The sequence below is a fragment of the Populus euphratica genome, unplaced genomic scaffold, assembly GCF_000495115.2.
Source record: "Populus euphratica unplaced genomic scaffold, PopEup_1.0 scaffold3.1, whole genome shotgun sequence".
In the NCBI taxonomy this organism is placed as follows: Eukaryota; Viridiplantae; Streptophyta; class Magnoliopsida; order Malpighiales; family Salicaceae; genus Populus; species Populus euphratica.
This window is the reverse complement of record NW_011499847.1, coordinates 1,358,557-1,376,684: the sequence shown is the minus strand read 5'-3', so window position 1 is coordinate 1,376,684 and position 18,128 is coordinate 1,358,557. Positions and strand designations below refer to the sequence as shown.

The window sequence follows — 18,128 nt, the reverse complement described above, 5'->3', positions numbered from 1 at the left end:
GCAGGAATGGAATGTGTGCAGTATCAGGAGTGAGAATGAGAAACCAGAGAAATGAATCAGATGCGTAATATACTAACTGTGCTGTTTTGGGAGGAAGTGGTGATGTAAAATGCCATTTATTTTAGTTTTTGGGAAGACATGGATGGTTGGATGGAAGCTGTTCTGAAGAGTTTGACTATTAAGATAACATGGGGCATAAGAACGCGTAAATGAATTTAGAGAGTATATAGAAATGAGCTTGTAGTTTGTGGCAACACATGATTATGGTGTAAAGAGGTGAAAAAGTAACACTGTATTGAGTTGTGGTAGCATGCATGCATCCTCTCACTCATGCTAGATGGTCACATCTGGTCACAGATGTGTTTAATTACTCATTCCTTTTCAAACCAACTTCTAGTGATTTGTTCCATTGGTAACTGGTGATTGATTCATCATGGTACATCTTTCTTTAATTGAATTTCTGTACTCATGTAGGTAGTATCTTTTCTGTTTCTTGTAGCAATGCTGGGATATTTTCTTCTTCCTGTTCTTCTAATCATATATATGTTTTAAACATTCTTAGGCTTTTGAAGAAGCTGAGCTCCCCAAGCTCAAGGAAGAGAAGCCAGGCCTTACACATACACAATACAAGGACATGATATGGAAGCTATGGAAGAAATCTCCTGACAATCCTCTTAACCAGGTATAATCTGTAACTTTTAAACTATGGCCTCTAAGGTTTTTCTGAGTGTTGTTTTTGAAATTTTAGCTTTAAGTTGTCCTTGGATTTCTTGACTCCTGTGGGAATTTAATTATGCTTTAACGTTATCTTTTTTTTATCACTCCTGATGCTAGATCCCCAAGGTCATTTCTTACTCATTTGGTTTTGAGGCATGACCCTATTGGTTGATAAGTTTCTTGTTAGGGCATCTCTCTTTAATCAAAAAGAAAACTTTAGTCATGTAGTAGCATGACTATAATGAATTTGTTTTACTGGATTACTGTGTCTGAAGTCATCTAATCGATAACCATTTTGGATATGCAGACTAGTGAGTGAAAGCCGCTGCATTTTCATGGGCTGTGTTTTCTTGGGACTTGCTGTCAAGGAGAGGTTCGCTGGGCATCCTATCATAGATATGTGGACAAATGAACTTATATGAAACTTGTATGTATGTTTGCCAGCCAAATTTGAATCCAATAACAACTGGGGCATAGGCAATCCTTTCTTTGTTGCAAGGCCTCATTTTTTTATGAAATGTTATTTCACAATTTGCTTAGCAGTATGTTGTGTTCCGATGATGTATTATTGTTGCAAGCCTGGTTGACATAGGTAAAGTCAATTCCATGATTCTTTTGTGCATTTCTGCATCGTTATAGAGTCACCGACTTCATCTGTCCTGGATTCCTACAGTCCTTAAGATTATCAAGGCCTGGAGGATTCAGAGTTTGGGACAGCTCTGGTTGGAAGGGTGAACCATATGGCATGCTAAAACTTATGCGCTTGCCAAAGGATTTGTCTGGACAAGGGGTTTTAAGTCGTTACCTTCCCCACCTGTTTGGAACCGATAAGGTAAAAGATTATGGGCTATGTCACCGTCTGAGCATGCAAAGCAAGTGTTTGGTTTGAAATCTTTTAATGTGCGGCGGACCTTTGAGAAACTCAAAGAGGGCGTGTTCGCGAGTTGCGCTGCTGGTAAACAAACACAGCCTCGATGTCTTGCTCGCTGCCGGTTCCATTAATCATTTGAAGTCTTCATCGACCATCTTTTTTTCTTTTCACACACAAATCATATGCTATCAATCGTTTGGTTCTTAAAAACTTCTAGTAGCTACAAAATACCTTCGCTATTATAATATTTCATTCCATATTCTCACCCCATATGGTTTATAAGGTCAGGTGGTGAATACTTGAAATTCTGTGGGGATAGTGTATTTATTTCTTAGTTGTCATACCTGAAGTGTGGATCTGGGTTACTAGGTTATTTGATGATGTTACAAATCGCCCGTTAAATCATCTTTTATTTAAATAACATTTTATTTTTTAAAATAATATATTTTTATGTTTATCCAGTTGGATTTGGATTAGGAAGGTGAAACCCAAATTAAGCTAAATTCTAATTATAGGTTTTTTTTTTCTGTACTAGTGAATTAAGTTTAATATATGTGATTTATTTGAAATAACTAGCTAGCGGAGATGATTGCTGTTATATCCCACATCGAGAGTGAGAAATACAATCACGCAAGCGCAAGTACAAGTAAGGGGAACGAAGGTTGTGGTAAACTTAAAAGGGTTAGTTGGCTAAATATGCCACGCTCACCCTCGTCTGGTGAGTGCCGTATGGCTATCAAGACATATGGCTGACATAATTTGTGGGACAGCACAGGGTTGGCTCGCCTGGCCGACCCTCCTTTTCAGTCAGATGATGAAATATCTTAATAATTCGCTCTGCCACTGGGGATCGCATGCTTTCATTCCTTGTGCCCCATCACTAATAATAGTGTGAGATGATGGAATATCTTAATAATTCGCCCTAGCACTGGGGATTGCATGCTTTTTCATTCCTTGTGCCCCATCACTAATAATAGTGAGATAATGGAATATCTTAATAATTCGCCCTAGCGCTGGGGATTGCATGCTTTCATTCCTTGTGCCCCATCACTAATAATAGTGAAATTGATGCACCGCCATTTATGCCGGACACTGTTCTTTCAATAAAGTAAAATTGAGACAATGGGGGACAAGGCAATTGATGTCTTCGAACTGTCTGATTCAATTGCTCTGCTAACTCGAGCACAAAAATTAGGTGGGATTTATTATATCTATTTAGCAGGGTTAAATCTTTCCATGAACATCCTTCATCTACCACTGTTATCCTGGAACTGGATGGAACGCCTTTCTTGAGCTAATAATTTATTTCCATGAATGCAAGCATGGCGTTCATCATGCACCATAATCAATCAAAAACGATGTTTTCTACTTTTCTTATCCTTTTCGGGTTGGGGTGTGGCTGAGAGGAGCATACTGAAGTTGAAGTATATGGATCCGATGGATTAAATCATCACTGGCATTCCTTTTCCGGTAGGTTGTGGCAATGCAATAAATGTCATTGGAAAAGATGGACAGCATGGAGAAGCTTTTCTTATTTACTCGCTTCACTTAATTATTCATTCTGCTGACAATAATTAATTTAGAAAATATTATAAATCAAAGATCTAGAAATCACGAATAAGTCAGGAAAGATTTCATGTATATTCATACTCTTAGTTTTCCATCCGTAAATAGGATTCTATACATGTATATATAAACCTTCTATGCAATAAGAAAAGAGGAGAATTATTTTTATACATACACTTCTCATTGTTATACACTTCTTATTGTTGACATTGTATCAAAATAACCTATCCAAATTTAATTTTTTTTTCTCAAATCACAAACCCCAAAACATAACAAAAGCTATGTCTAGATTACAACCATAGACTCAAGAACTGGCCCTCAAATCAACACAATCTTTTTTTCAGGATATTCTCATGAAGAATATTTTTTTGTTGTGGTACTAAAAGAAGGAGATTATATTATATAAATGATTTGGACCTTGGTAAAGTTTATTTTACTTAATTATTACAGTGGAAAGGACAAGACATCTAGTTATGGCATTATCGGTTAGGGCATCCATCATTCAGCTATTTATAACATTTATTTTTCTTTTTATTTGAAAATACATTGCTTTCTAATTTTAAATTAAAGGATTGTATCCTAGGTAAAAGTCATTAAACAAATTACTCCATCAGTCATAATAAATATAATGCACTATTTGAGATTATTTATTCTGATTTATGGAGTACTGTACTTATTACGACTACTACTAGCTTTAAATAGTTCTCCTGACTCTCCTATATTATCCGATGCTATACAATACAATTTACCTCACATGCATAATCGAGGAATACCTATAAATCAGTATTCACCAGAAATAGAAGAATAAAAGTTCAAATACTCCATTATGAATTTTATCTCAACTCATAACATGTCAAATACAACAAATATCTTTACGGGAAAAGTATCTTCAGAACAACTTCCACGAAACATTGAAAAGGCCATGCTAGATGAACCATGAAAATTGGCTGTTTATGATGAAATAAAGGCTCTCCAGGATAATAATACTTGGGAACTAACTATATTGCCAGATAAAAAAAAAATTAGATGTAAATAGGTGTTTATTATAAAATATAAAGCAAATGGGACAATAGAACGATACAAAACGAAATTGGTGACTAAGGGATACACACAGACATATGACATAGATTGTCATAAAACTTTCTCACCAGTAGCTAAACTAAACACAATTTGGATATTTTTATCGCTTGTAACAAACCTAGATTTGCCTTTACATCAATTTGATGTAAAGTATACATTTCTTCAAGGAGATCTACAAGAGGAATTATACATGGATGTTACCCTTTGTTTTACTGGAAGAGTATAAAATATGGTGTGTAGACTTACACAATTACTCTATGAACTAAAATAGTCTCCCAGGGCATGGTTTGGAAGATTTAGTTTAGTAATGTGAAAGCATGAATTCAGCCAAAGCAACTCGGACCATGCATTATTTCTAAAAAGAAATGGGGGGAAAATAATGGCTTTAATCATTTATGTTGATGATATGATAGTCATAGGTAATGATGAAGATAGAATTTCATAATTATAAAAATATCTAGCAAGTGAATTTGAGATGAAGGATTTGGGTGGGTTGAAGTATGTTTTGGGCATTGAAGTATACATATCAAAATTAAGCATATTTCTATCACAAAGGAAATATGTATTGGACTTATTAGCTGAGACATATATGTTGGATTGCAATTCTATGATATATCAATCGTACAAAATCATTGTTTAGCTGAATATCCGGATCAGATTTCTACAAATAAAGAACAATATACAAAATTGGTGGGAAGATTCATTTACTTATCACATACACATCCTGATATTGCATATGTAGTCAATTTATGCACAGCCCAAGCGAGATACATATGGAGACAACATTGCGAGTGTTTAGATACTTAAAATCTTCTCTGGGAAGAGGAATTCTTTTCAAGAAGAATAATCACCTTAATCTCATTGGCTATATTGATGTAAACTGGGCTAATAATTTAACTAATAGAAAGTTTACTTTAGAATATTTTATCTTTGTTGAAGGAAACTTGATAACTTGAAAAAGTAAAAAGAAAAGGTTAGTTGCTCTATCTAATGTTTAAGTAGAATTTAGGGGGGTGACCAAAGAATTATATGAGGTACTATGCATAAAAAGATTATTTAAGGAGTTGAGATATCCTATGAATATCGAAATCAAGATATATTGTGACAACAAAGTTACAATTGCTATAATCAATAATCCAGTTCAGCATGACTGAACTAAGTATGTCGAAATAGATAAACACTTCATCAAGCAGAAACTTGATGAAAAAACTATTTTTTTTTTGTCAAATACGAGGATCAACTGACATATATATTTATTAAAGTAATATTGAGTAAAGTGTTTCATTGTTTTTTTAACAAGTTGGGCATACGAGATATTTTCTTATCAACTTGAGGGAGAGTGTTGAGAAAAATTAATTTAGCAATATTACAACTAAAAAAACTAGAAATCAGGAATAAGTTTAGGAAAGAATGTATATATATTCATATTCTTAGTTTTCCGTCCGTAAATAGGATTCCTGTACATGTACATATAAACCTTCTAAACAATAAAAGAAGACAAGAATTATTCTAATACAGACAATTACTTCTCATTGTCGACACATTGCTCGGTCATGGGGTAGGGAGAGCTGAAGTGTGCTGTCTCTATTGTTAATAAATAGGAAGTCGGCAGGCTGTACATTTTCTTGAAGTTAAATTGCGAGGAATCTTTGCCACTGTGCATGATAGTCCAATAAGAGATTTCTCGTTATTAGACAGAACTGGTGGCATTCACTGCGGGACATGCATAGCTACTTAAGTGAATAGTGAATGCTTAAATCTATCAGCAAGTTGCAATTTACTTGTCAGAAAAACTTTAAATCAAACTATGAAAGCAGGTGTACCATAGCTAATAAATACGTTGTTGGCAATGTGGGAAGCTGTGGAAAGAAATAAAGACTTGCAACTAACAATCACAGCAACACTTTTTGGTTCTGGAATGAGGTGGTGGCTGGATAATAAACACCGGTATTGTTTGCGATGGCGGGGAAGGCAAACAGAGAGTGGAAAGTTTTTCCACTCGTGAAATCGAAGGAAGAAAAGAAGAGGACAATTATTGTAGGCTTAAAGTCAGATAACTATAGCAGAGAAATGCTCCTGCGTTTTCTCCAAAAAGTTGTCAATCCAAGGGAAAATGTGCTTGCTATACATGTTCGAGAACCATCTGATAGTTTCGATCCAAACACCTTCTATATCCAAGAAGATATCTGCAAGGCCAAGCAGGTATGCAATTTTGACATTACAAGAATTTCATAGGATTCTTTGTTTCTATTCTAATCCGTTATTCTATGAAGGTGGATTTCCTAGTTAAGGTTTGCAATGGGGACTCTTACATTTCAGAATTAGGCTATCAAGTACGCGTCAACTATGCAACAGTCCTAGCAGTTGGATGCAGCCTTTCAGGGTATTCAAGCTGACATCCATATATTTCTTTGCGTCTCTCTTCATCTTTCTCACTCCCATGGTTCTTGTATTGCAGAATCAAACAATCAGTCGTCAATGATTGCTTAAAAGAGTTGCCCCCAACTTGCAGCTTTCTGGTGATGGATAAGTCTGGAAAAATCGTACTCCAGAGGCAAGGTACCTCTCAACAAGGCTCGATTTATGCACCCTTTCGACATCCTCTATCGTCTTCATCAGAAAAAAGTTACTTTCATCAACAGAGAGCTGCCTCCCAGTTACGAAAATCATTGACTGTGCCATCTTCCTCAACAGCATCATCAATACAGCAAACAGATATTACAGCTAGGCGCAATATCAGGAAGGCAGTCCAGGTTCCAGACTTTTGGGCAGAAAAGGTGTCTCATGGATTGCTTATCCTGGAAGCTAAGGGACTTGTCAAGCATTTCACATTTCAAGAGCTCAATTTAGCTACTAATAATTTCAGCCCTGAATTGGTGATTGGAGTAGGTGGGCACAGTAAAGTGTATCGAGCCAACCTCGTGGATGGTCAGGCTGTAGCCGTGAAAATCCTGAAAGAAACACGATTTCCAGCAGAGGATCTTCTCCACGAAGTGCGGATTCTATCTGACATAAAACATGAGAACATAATCCAGATAATTGGGTACTGCTACAGTAAGGAGATGCATGCAATTGTATATAATCTACTAATAGGTAGTTTAAAGAAAAATTTGAGACAACTCAAGTGGAATGAGCGGATGGGAGTTGCTGTTGGTGTAGCTAAGGCACTTGAGTACCTTCATCATTCTTTCAACCCTCCAATAATTCATAGAGATGTGAAGTCATCTAACATTCTCCTCTCTGGCACTTGCCAGCCTCAAGTAAGTTCTATCACCATCTAGATTGAATTTGCGTCATAAGAACTTATATGAGAATATATAGTCCCTTGTATGAGAATATATAGTCCCTTGTATGTACGTGTTTCAACATTGACAAAATATGTTTCTTTTGTACTCAGCTTTCAGATTTTGGAGCAGCAATGGTAAACCAACCATCAGAACATATTTCAGAAAGCACAAAGCCAATCAAAATTGTTGGGACTTTTGGATACTTGGCTCCAGAGTACATGATGTATGGGAAAGTGGATGAGAAGGTTGATGTTTACTCATATGGGGTTGTACTCCTGGAACTTATCACCGGGCGGGAGGCTACTCAAACAAACGAGGCAAATCATGAAAGCTTAGTTCTATGGGTAAGAGAAGAAGTCCTTTGAATTTCAATGAATTTGAAGAGAGTAGGTTTCACCTCTAATTTTTTAGGCGTTACTGTCTCGACTTGCAGGCAAGGTCTTTACTGAACTCTGGTCTATGTGAACGTCTCATTGATCCCCGCCTGAATGGAGACTACAAGAGAGAAGAGATGGAAATCATGATTTCTGTAGCACGCCTGTGCCTTGTACACTCATCTTCTAGGAGTCCAACGATGAAAATGGTTAGCTTTCTCATCTCTCTCCATATAAAAATATTGCACAAACCTTCCATGAAAATGTCATCACATGCCTTTCTATAAGAGGAGGCTAAAATCCCTAACAAGGATTGTGATGTTGTTCTGTTTAAGCAGATATTGAGGCTATTTCAGGAGCCAGAACACTGGTTAAATATGCAGAGGGAGAGAGACAAACTCCGCATTGCTATCACGTCCAAAGAAGAAAAGTTCACCTGGAGAATGGACGACTCCACCTCGACTGCCATAAGTACACTGCCCGTGGATGATTCATACATTGAAATATTGCCATCTGAAGCACCGGATTAGCTAGCATCTAATATCTCAGTCACCTCGAAATCATTTCCAAGTTGGTTCTCCTAGTAAAGAGTGCTTCAGCTGACATCAAAGTTCTCAACACAGAGGAAGCATCCAAGCTGCTGTAATATAAATATATGTTTTACAAACTCCTCACCATATTTATCAGATATGTACTTCCACTCAAGGGAAAAGGGAAAGACAACGTCAATGAGCCCAATCCTAGCAGGCTTATAATTGAGCCCATATGTATCTCTTACAGAAATTGAAACCGAGATCCATACTCTCTGAGTTCATCACTATGCATTGACATGGTTCTTGCATACATTTTTGCACTGCAGATGTATACTAACATTCTTTTTGCCTAAATCTATATTTTTAAGGGTAAAAGTGAATTTATCATATAAATTTATTATTTCAAATTATAACCGTCAACATAAAAAAAATATAAAAAATAACCTTGTTATTTTAATAAAAAAATTAATTTTTATTTTCATACGAATAATTTAGATAATTTAGATGTCATTTAGAGATGCAGCCCAAATAATATTTCATAAAATAATAAATTTTTTATTTAAAATTAATTTTTTATATATATTTTTAGAATATTTTGATGTTCTGATATTAAAAATAAATTCAAAAAAATAAATATTATTTTTATATATTTCTGAAAAAACAATCTTAAAAAACAAATTTTACTACAATAACAAACGACACCTTAGTTATTTATTTTAAAAAAAAATCGAGTGTGAAAGATTCCATCACTTTGTATTCATGTTTTACAGGGTGGAAGTGTAGTTATCATTTATCAACTTGTCAAACTCTATCTTAATGTAATTTGGCCTAAAAAACGGTTTTGTCCAAGAAAATTAGAAAAATACTTTGGTCGTTTGTCTAGCAGCTGCAAGGCGGAGAGTTAATGCAGTGTATAGGAGAGTGAATGGCGTGGTTGCCCATGCCAAGAACAGTGCTTTAAAGAAAGGAAGACGAAGAGCCATGGCAGCCACAAGAATAATAAAAAACTCGTTCAATTTATGAGAGTTCAAGTACAAAACGAAGTCCCCAGAAAACACCAAAAAAGGCAACATCCGAAAGGAGTTTGAAGGCAACAGGAGCATGGAGAGAGCAAGAGGAAGACACCATCTTTAGAGGACTAGGAATTGAAAAATGTAGACGATCGATTTGGCGAGTTCAACTCTCTGTGGGTTCATTTCTGGGAAGAGTACTTGTGCAAGTCTATAAACACCTATATATATAATCCATGCAAGTCCTCACTCCTTATCAAAGAAACAACACTGCGTGGCAACTAGAGCAAAAGATAAAAACAAAAATCTGCACAAACGATGGACGTAACGCTATTGAAGAGGAGCAGTCCTCTTGACCTCAACTCCTTATTCATTGTATTGTCCATTACGCGCAAGTCGATTCATGTTGACGATCCAAAAAATATATATGAAACTTGGCACTACTCAAATTGAAAGATTGAATGGTGTGAATAGCCATGAAAAGAAAATGCATTACTTAAAGACCAAAAAGATAATGATGGAAGTGGCAGTGGCCAAGACAACAACGAAGAGTGTTAAGAGTTGAAGGGAAAAATGAATGAAGTCTAGCCGCACCAGGAAATTAAGACCCGGGCCTACACCATTCTGCCTATAAACATGACTATTTAACATCAGCAATAAGAAAATCAAAAGAAAAATACAAAATTATCGTTTGAAAATGATAAAATTATGCCAACTTCTCATCAGCATTTTGCATAAAAATCTAAGCATGTAAGGGTACCTTTATCATTTCATGCATGTCTCTTGAAAATGGCAATATTCCTTGATAAAAATAGCAATGTATTAGGAGAGGTACTGAAATTTATATATATATTTGTCATGTGATAAAGTATAATTAACCTGAACTCGTTTTGTTCTGTCAATAAATATATAATCGTGTGCCCGAACCAAAAGTTATCATTCAGTCTAAGGGATTTAGTTAACTTCATGTAGCGTCCTATGAAGCACTGTATCAGAAAAACCATACCAAAAATTAAAACGACATGATAGGTTGTCTGTGAAATATATGGTTTTGGATATTTTGTTCACGGAATGAAAAATCAGAGAATGAAGATTGCAAGATGAAAACGTTCTCTCCGAGTATAAGAATTGAAAAATCTAGAAGTTCTTGATACTTGGGTAATTAAGATCAGATCTCTTCTTAATACACGTGATTAAAAAACTTCTTCTTTTTTTTTGCCAATAACGAGGCCTAATTGAGTATTTGGAAGTTTGGTGTGATAGCTTTTTTTACTTTTTTTTTTTGAAATCCATATAAAAAAATAATAAAAAACATATAATATTAACTTTTAGCAACACGGTTTTATTTTTATTCTTTTTTTAAGTTTTGACTTGACTGTTTTTGATAAAGCTAATTGAATTATAGATGAACTCCTCGAATTAATTTCTTGAGTTTATCTATGTCAATAAAAAAATTAATTTAAAATGAAACACGTACGATCTATGTTAAGCATGATGCAGTCAGGTTGTCACTCTGCCCAGGGTCCAAGTCTTTTGCCTCCAGTCAGTCATATAATTAGGCTCCAGGCGGCGTTGTTGTTGCCGTGATTAATTTTGCTTATCGCGAGCTCTCCTTGGCTAATTAACTGTTGTAGTATATATTTTGCGCCAAGAACGTAAATTTAACTAGTGAAGGTTTATAATGGTGAACCAGTTTCCGCATGCAATTGTCAAATTTCAATGTTCAAGACAAAACTCGCCACTGCCTCTGACCCATGCTTAAACAAGTATAAGTACTCATCTATAAATACCCAGGTTTTGCATGCAAGTTCCCATTCCTTGACCAACGAACGATACTTTAAAAAAAAAATCCAAGGTAGCGAACTAGCAAAATTGAGCACGATGAAAGTTGTTGGTATGCTAATGGTTTCTGCTCTCTTGGCTCTGGCTTCCTCATTTGCCACTGCCTATGATCCCAGCCCCCTCCAAGACTTCTGTGTAGGAATAAATGATGCTGATTCTGCTGGTAAATCCTTTTTTTCCTCTCTCACTTTTGCCATTTTTCAACTTTTCATCTGAGTTTTAATTAAGATCTCAAATCCCAATCCAACATGAGTGATCTATATATATTTACAGTTTTGGTCGAGTTCTATGCTCGCACGTAAAATTTGTTGCGGCCTTGTGGGGCTCGTATTATCATCTAGGACCATGCAATGTTCCTTTTTCTTTATAAAATCATTATATTTTCGAGTGCGAAGTAATATTAATATTTATCAATAACACTTTGCTTGTGTGTGCAGTGGTTGTTAATGGAAAACTGTGCAAGAATCCAAGCTTTGCCACCGCGGATGATTTCTCGTATTCAGGGCTTAATGTTCCTGGAAACACATCAACTCAACTTAGAGCGCATGTTAATCTCATAACGGCTGATCTAATGCCAGGGCTTAATACTCTCGGTGTATCTTTGGCACGTATAGACTTTGAACCAAATGGTGGCTTAAACCCTCCACATTATCATCCTAGAGCATCGGAGGTTCTTTTGGTTTTAGAAGGCACCCTCTATGCTGGCTTTGTGACATCAAACCCAGATCATCGCCTCTTTTCAAAGATTTTGAAACCAGGAGATCTCTTTGTGTTTCCATTTGGCCTCGTTCACTTTCAAATGAATGTTGGAAAAACCCCCGCAGTTGCCATTGCTGCACTAACAAGCCAAAATCCTGGAGTAAACACGGTAGCAAATGCGATCTTTGGAGCCAATTGGCCTATTAATCCTGAAGTTCTCACCACAGCATTCCACCTGGATAAAAAACTTGTGGAGGATCTTCAGTCTCAAGAATGGGTGAACCCTTCATAGATACTTGGTACTATTTCTCATATTTCCAGTTGTTGATTTGTAATAGTAAGGAAGTGCCTTAAGCCTCTCTTCTTTATAGCACTATTAATCACCATAATTGTGGTGTAATAAGGAAGTTGTATACCTTCTTTTCATGTTGAGTTGTGTACTCCCTAATGTTATGTACTTGTTTGATTAAGCCAATCTCCTTGTTTCTCCCATGGTTAACTTAAAGAATACATCCCATTTTATTGCCCGACACTCCGGGGAAAAAGCTCCTGGTCCAGCTTGGACCTTAGATTGCAAGCCATGCTTATTACATGTTAAATGTAATATATCAGGAAACTCTGGTTTAGTTATCTCAACACAGTTGATTAAGATGCCATCAGCACTATTTTTTAGAGCAAGCATTGAAATGTTGGTTTGTTTTTGCAGGGGTAGAGCTGCTAGCTTAGAAGCAGCACTATATATAAAAGTTTGAATAGATACCTGGAGCAAAGTATAGCTTTTAGGGTTTCTCAAGTCTCTTAAATGGTAGAAGAAACTCTAATATAATTTAGAAATTCAGTACATATAAACTGACCTAGCCCATATAGAGTAAAAAAAAAAAAATTGAAACTAGCTAGAAAAGGTAAGTAAAATTGGAAAATAACATTGAAAATAAAGAAAAATCCAAAAACAATTTTTTCTGCCCTAATTTGGTGGCCTTCCGATCTTCACTGGCGCAAGCAAGTTGACCTTATAAGAGAAATATACTAACAAGATTTTAGCATGATCTATTAAAATTAAGTTATGATTATTTTTGTTATAAACATATCTAGTCTTTTTCTTGAATTTTATTTTGTCTGTTTAATCTATAAAACATATAAACTCTACGTCCATGTCAATAACTTAACCATTTAATTTATTATTTGCTATTTGTTGAGGACAGATGAATCATGAATCAAGTGAAGCCATTACAAGAAATAGATTATGGTTACAGATTTAAGTTCCTAGTGACATAAACTATACTAACATATTGTACGAGCAGCATGTAATATCTAATAGCATCTCCAAGGGAAGGGGAGACACTATTTTAATAAAATATTTTTTTGGAATGGTATAAATATATATAGTTTTTTTTTTTGTTAATGTATACTTTAATAGTAAAAAACCTTTTAGAAAAACCAATTATTTAATATATTTGATATTAATAAATTATTTATTAATTGCAACTAACTACTACACTCCAATGAAAACCTTTTTTCGTATATAAATATATTAAATAAATTTTTAACACTGTTGATGAATACATAGAAATGACTCTCCAACATAAAAATACTATTTTGATGACTCTTCACTATTTCCCAAGCAGTAAAAATAAGAGATAAAAATCATTTTTTCTTTTCTCTTTGGCCTTTTCATTTGGCTATTTCCTTCATGATGCTCTTATAATTACTGTCGTGGAGGGATCTTTAAAAACTAGTTTTGGCTAACCAAGCCTCAGCCAATTGTTTGAAATTAATATTCATGGCGATTCGAGCAGAGATTTGCATTTTTGTAGCAGATGCCTTCACCGTAGGACCTAACTCCACAGCAATCTTTCTTACTCCAAGCTTAAGTAGGTTCTTCAAAAATCAACAGGGCAGAAAAGTTGCTCCAGTATGCTTTCGAACAACATGATAGAATTATGGACCAAACAGGCAGGAAAGACCTTACCCTCGAGTGTTTCTCGTTTTCAAATTCCAAAGCAGACATGAAATCTTGCTCGGGTACACTAGTGTTTGAATGGTAGTAACTAAGAATATCATTGCGATCAATGCTGATGAAGAATAATGGACTCATTGGTATCTACTAGCTGAACCCTTAATAGCATCGAGAAAGTCATAGACAGCACAAAATTGCTCGATCTGCTCTTCTAGTGGGACAACATTTTTAACACCACTCAGGAAAGTTAACTGAAATGAGAAAGAATTCAAAACTGTTATTCTCAAATCTGGATTGCAGGGCACGATATGAGCTAGCAGGATAAAAAGGCATCTACCGTTGTCTGGCCAGTAATGTCAAGAATGCCAGGCCCTCCAGAGGCAAAATTTCCTCCTCTGAATCCAGGTCTTTTTATCAGTTTTGGATTGGCAGCAAGAGCAAATTAAGAAAGTTAGTGGCTTCTTCTGAATCCCATTAGCTTAGTTGACCATGGAAACATCATGAAAAAACTATGTTAAATTAAAGCCTTACTGATCTTCGGAAAAAGATAGATCATTAACACTGACCTGGAAATCAGCACTCAAAATCGATGCTGTTAGGAGGAAAGTGTCCCAACTTCAGCTGTTGAATCTTCCAATGACAAAACAGCCGGAGCCTATGTATTTGCCAAGCCAAGATCAACAATTCCCAGGTATAGGATAAGAAAAGTTTTCTTCTGGCCACAACAAAAACTTTAACTTTCGGAAAGGCATTTTGTTTCGGGACACAACAGATAATGACTTCCATACTTGAAATGATAGAATCAAGGAGCGTAGACGTTGTCGTTAAGAGTTCGAATTAATTTTAAAATGATTTTATTTTTAATATGTTTTTTTAAAAAATTATTGATGTTAACCAGGATGGGTTTGATCCAAATTTACCGGTTAACAAGATTATAAATTAATCTATTAAGTTATTCAAGTTATTCCCGGTAAATGTCCAAACCAAATTGAAAATAAGCTTGTTATTTTTGTCACATGGACAATGCTCCACAAGCGAGAGGAAAATGGGCGATGGGGAGAGGGGGCAAGGCACTCCCAAAACTTTGAAAGTTTACATTTTAGTCCAAAATTCAAAGGTTTTTTTCATTAGATCATTTGAATTAAGGTTTTTTTAATTAGATCATTTGTTTTATTTTCAAATTTATTTGAATTCTTTTTTTTTTCTTTTCCATATCAACACTATTAATCTTGGAACTTCAATTCGGCTCCCACCATTGATATGCAGATTCTCAAATCATAGAACCAGCCCGTCTCCACTAACAAACATAGGGTTTGGAATGTGCAGAATAACTGGCGGAGAAACATGGTCAAATGGCCCGTCGTCGTCGTCGCCACTAGTCAACTCACCATGGCCCTGAGTTGGTTTCTTATATATAGTCCTGCTCCCGGGCAATGTTCAGCCCCTCTCTCGAAGCCATTCTTGCCTGCATGTCGCCAATAGCACTAGGGAAACCTTTCACGCGCGCGCGCACACATATATATATTAGGAACTCACCATGGCACTGAGTTGGTTTCTTGTATATATGGATGCGTTTGTTTTGCACTTATTGAGAGTAAGATATTTGTTAACAGTAAAAACTGTGTTTTATGCTGTGAGTACATAGAAAAAGTTTGAAATATAATTTTTGTGAAGTAATTTCTATATTTTTTTTATTGAATTTTGTAAAATATTATTTGTTTTTGTATTTTAATAATATTTTTAAAAAAATTGATAATTTTTTTTTAAATTAATATTTTTTTTTGTTTTAGATCATTTTAACACATTAATATCAAAAATAATTTTTTAAAAATAAAAATATATTATTTTAATACATTTTTAAATAAAAAACATTTTGAAATGAACCGAACCATAAGATTACAAAACATTTTAAATATATTTTTTCTATATATAAACCTCAATCATAATTTTTATTAAATATATATCTAAATTCAATTAATTATACCTCATTATATTTTTAAAATTTAATTTTTTTAAATTATAATTATAAAAATTATTTTAAAAATAAAGACATTCACTACACACACCATTAGCTTAATTATCATGGAAAGATAACCCCTATCATGTTCACAGCTGGTATTTCATTGGCGTTAATTAAAATTGCTTGAAAACAAAAGGATTTGTTCGGATCAATTAATAAAACTTTATTTAATCTTATACATTGATTTTATTCTAAAAATATTCAAAACATATGGGAGGAAACTAATATTTATATGCATTTTTTTCAAAATAAAATTAAATATTTATTTGAAAGCACGATCACTCACCACTGTGATTTCATTTTCGTTCCTAAACTAAAAACTTTAAAATAATACTTTTGATTTAATAACATTTATACAACCATAGCCACAATCCCATACTGGATATGAATTGTTTTTCTTTTCTATTCTTTTACATTCATATTTCTTTTTGTATTAAAGGGGAGGAAATAAGAACTGAATAAAACGAGGGATTGGCAAGATTGATAGGTTTTGTCTTGTGTTTACCACCATTGGCTATCACCTACCCATAGAATAAACGACCTAGTTTGTAGTCGTATTGATTCTTAACCACACAAAAATAAAAATAAAAAAGGTTTTTCCAATAATTTACATAGACCAAACAAACTCAAGACCGCAATTCCATCGTTCCCCTGCCCACGCCATAATCAAAACCATGCAAATGGATGGGATTTCTTATCCTCTCTCTCTCTCTCTCTCCCCCTGCCTCCATCTCTCCTGCCCAAGAGTTCAGATTACAAAAGAACCCACCAATGAAAATTCAGTCACATCTTTAACCAAAAATACTTAAAAAGGTTAAAAAAGAGAAGAAAAAACGAGGAACAAAATCCTTCACTTTTGCTTCATCAATGGACTCTCTCTTTGTTAACCAAGCTCTTTCACGCCTCAAGCTCTCTCCAAAACTCACAATCCCTTCTTCTTTCTTTTCCTATCAATCTCCTTTACACCTCAAACCAAACCATGGTAGAAAACCCTACAATTCCTTCACACTCTTTGCCATCCAAGACCAACAAGAAACACAAAACCCACTTCAAGAAACCACTCAAAACATCGAAGACGACGAGTCGTATGGAGAAGTCAGCAGGATCATCGGAAGCAGAGCAATTGAAGGTGGTAAAGGCATGGAGTACTTCATAGAGTGGAAAGACGGCCATACGCCCTCGTGGGTCCCATCAGATTTCATAGCTAAAGATGTGGTGGCCGAGTACGAGACGCCCTGGTGGACAGCAGCTAAGAAGGCCGACTCGTCGGCTCTTAGTCAGATTCTATCGGAGAATGAAGGTGAACGACGTGATGTTAATGCCGTGGATAGTGACGGACGCACAGCTTTGCTTTTTGTATCTGGGCTCGGCTCTGAGCCGTGTGTTAAGCTCCTAGCCGAAGCTGGAGCTGAACTGGATCATCGAGACAACAGTGGTGGCCTGACGGCTCTTCACATGGCAGCTGGCTATGTTAAGCCAGGTGTCGTTAAGTTATTGGTTGACCTAGGTGCTGATCCTGAGGTGAAGGATGATAGAGGATTAACTCCCTTGGATCTGGCCAAGGAAATTTTAAGAGTGACCCCAAAAGGGAACCCAGTGCAATTCGGGAGAAGGTTGGGGTTAGAAAGTGTAATAAGAAACTTAGAGGAGGGAATGTTCGAGTACGCTGAGGTACAGGAGATACTGGAGAAGAGAGGGAAAGGGAAGGATTTGGAGTATTTGGTAAAATGGAAGGATGGCAGTGATAATGAGTGGGTGAAAGCAAAGTTTATAGGGGAGGATTTGGTGATGGATTTTGAGGCAGGGTTAGAGTATGCCGTGGCAGAGGGAGTGGTGGGTAAGAGGCTAGGTGATGAAGGGAGTGGTGGGGAAGCGGCTAGGTTATGACGGGAAGGATGAGTATCTTGTGAAATGGACGGATATTGATGAGGCCACGTGGGAGCCTGAAGAGAATGTTGATCTTGATTTGATCAAGGCGTTTGAGGAGGGACAGATCAATGGAGTTGGAAGTGCTGAGGCCCAGTTGAGCAGTGATGGGTTATAAAATTTGTAATTTGTAACTGGTAACTTTGAAATGGAGAATATTGGGTTTGGAAATATTATGCTTTGAAGCTCTTTCAATTGTAAGTCTTAAGAACTGATCATTGAGAACATATGCTTTTGTTTCTTAAA

At 35.6% G+C, this 18,128-nt stretch overlaps 4 protein-coding genes and 1 long non-coding RNA gene across 6 annotated transcripts in view; 4 read left to right on the top strand and 1 right to left on the bottom strand.

The window, feature by feature from the left end:
* The window catches only part of LOC105140366 (coiled-coil protein), a 2,387-nt gene extending 1,128 nt beyond the window's left edge, over positions 1-1,259 (top strand). Inside the window, exons 2-3 of the mRNA XM_011047168.1 lie at positions 563-682; positions 1,025-1,259. Coding sequence (XP_011045470.1) covers positions 563-682; positions 1,025-1,036 — 132 coding nt within the window. The 3' untranslated portion in view covers positions 1,037-1,259. The remainder of the gene's footprint in view (positions 1-562; positions 683-1,024) is intronic.
* A 4,756-nt stretch (positions 1,260-6,015) lies between these two features.
* LOC105140349 (serine/threonine-protein kinase CDL1-like) lies at positions 6,016-8,703 on the top strand. 2 transcript variants are annotated; one of them, XM_011047156.1, is made up of 7 exons: positions 6,016-6,436; positions 6,508-6,617; positions 6,693-6,793; positions 6,929-7,494; positions 7,632-7,865; positions 7,955-8,104; positions 8,234-8,703. In XM_011047156.1, exons 1-7 carry the CDS (start codon positions 6,194-6,196, stop codon positions 8,423-8,425), a joined length of 1,596 nt encoding a protein of 531 aa, XP_011045458.1. In that variant the 5' UTR covers positions 6,016-6,193; the 3' UTR covers positions 8,426-8,703. The 2 variants fall into 2 exon arrangements, with proteins under 2 accessions (XP_011045458.1, XP_011045452.1); XM_011047150.1 differs by having other exon boundaries at positions 6,017-6,436; positions 6,693-7,494.
* A 2,534-nt stretch (positions 8,704-11,237) lies between these two features.
* LOC105140340 (germin-like protein subfamily 1 member 13) lies at positions 11,238-12,509 on the top strand. Its single transcript, XM_011047137.1, has 2 exons — positions 11,238-11,443; positions 11,718-12,509. The coding sequence occupies exons 1-2, from the start codon at positions 11,320-11,322 to the stop codon at positions 12,269-12,271; spliced, it is 678 nt and encodes a 225-aa protein (XP_011045439.1). The 5' UTR covers positions 11,238-11,319; the 3' UTR covers positions 12,272-12,509.
* Positions 12,510-13,683: 1,174 nt separating this feature from the next.
* Positions 13,684-14,036, bottom strand: LOC105140334 (uncharacterized). The gene is made up of 2 exons (XR_845177.1): positions 13,949-14,036; positions 13,684-13,857 (listed from the first exon to the last, which is right to left on the bottom strand). It is a non-coding gene; the product is annotated as an uncharacterized LOC105140334 (long non-coding RNA).
* Positions 14,037-16,565: 2,529 nt separating this feature from the next.
* Positions 16,566-18,128, top strand: CAO (chloroplast signal recognition particle component (CAO)). Its single transcript, XM_011047120.1, has 2 exons — positions 16,566-17,805; positions 17,837-18,128. Exons 1-2 carry the CDS (start codon positions 16,824-16,826, stop codon positions 17,998-18,000), a joined length of 1,146 nt encoding a protein of 381 aa, XP_011045422.1. The 5' UTR covers positions 16,566-16,823; the 3' UTR covers positions 18,001-18,128.

Bases quoted from the DNA above. Each gene is read 5' to 3' on its own strand.
- LOC105140349 (XM_011047150.1), top strand. From the start codon at position 6,194: ATGGCGGGGAAGGCAAACAGAGAGTGGAAAGTTTTTCCACTCGTGAAA. The intron at 6,437-6,507 runs GTATGCAATTTT...TATTCTATGAAG, and splicing joins ATATCTGCAAGGCCAAGCAG to GTGGATTTCCTAGTTAAGGT. The intron at 8,105-8,233 runs GTTAGCTTTCTC...CTGTTTAAGCAG, and splicing joins GGAGTCCAACGATGAAAATG to ATATTGAGGCTATTTCAGGA.
- LOC105140340 (XM_011047137.1), top strand. From the start codon at position 11,320: ATGAAAGTTGTTGGTATGCTAATGGTTTCTGCTCTCTTGGCTCTGGCT. The intron at 11,444-11,717 runs GTAAATCCTTTT...TTGTGTGTGCAG, and splicing joins AAATGATGCTGATTCTGCTG to TGGTTGTTAATGGAAAACTG.
- CAO (XM_011047120.1), top strand. From the start codon at position 16,824: ATGGACTCTCTCTTTGTTAACCAAGCTCTTTCACGCCTCAAGCTCTCT. The intron at 17,806-17,836 runs GTGATGAAGGGA...GGAAGCGGCTAG, and splicing joins AGTGGTGGGTAAGAGGCTAG to GTTATGACGGGAAGGATGAG.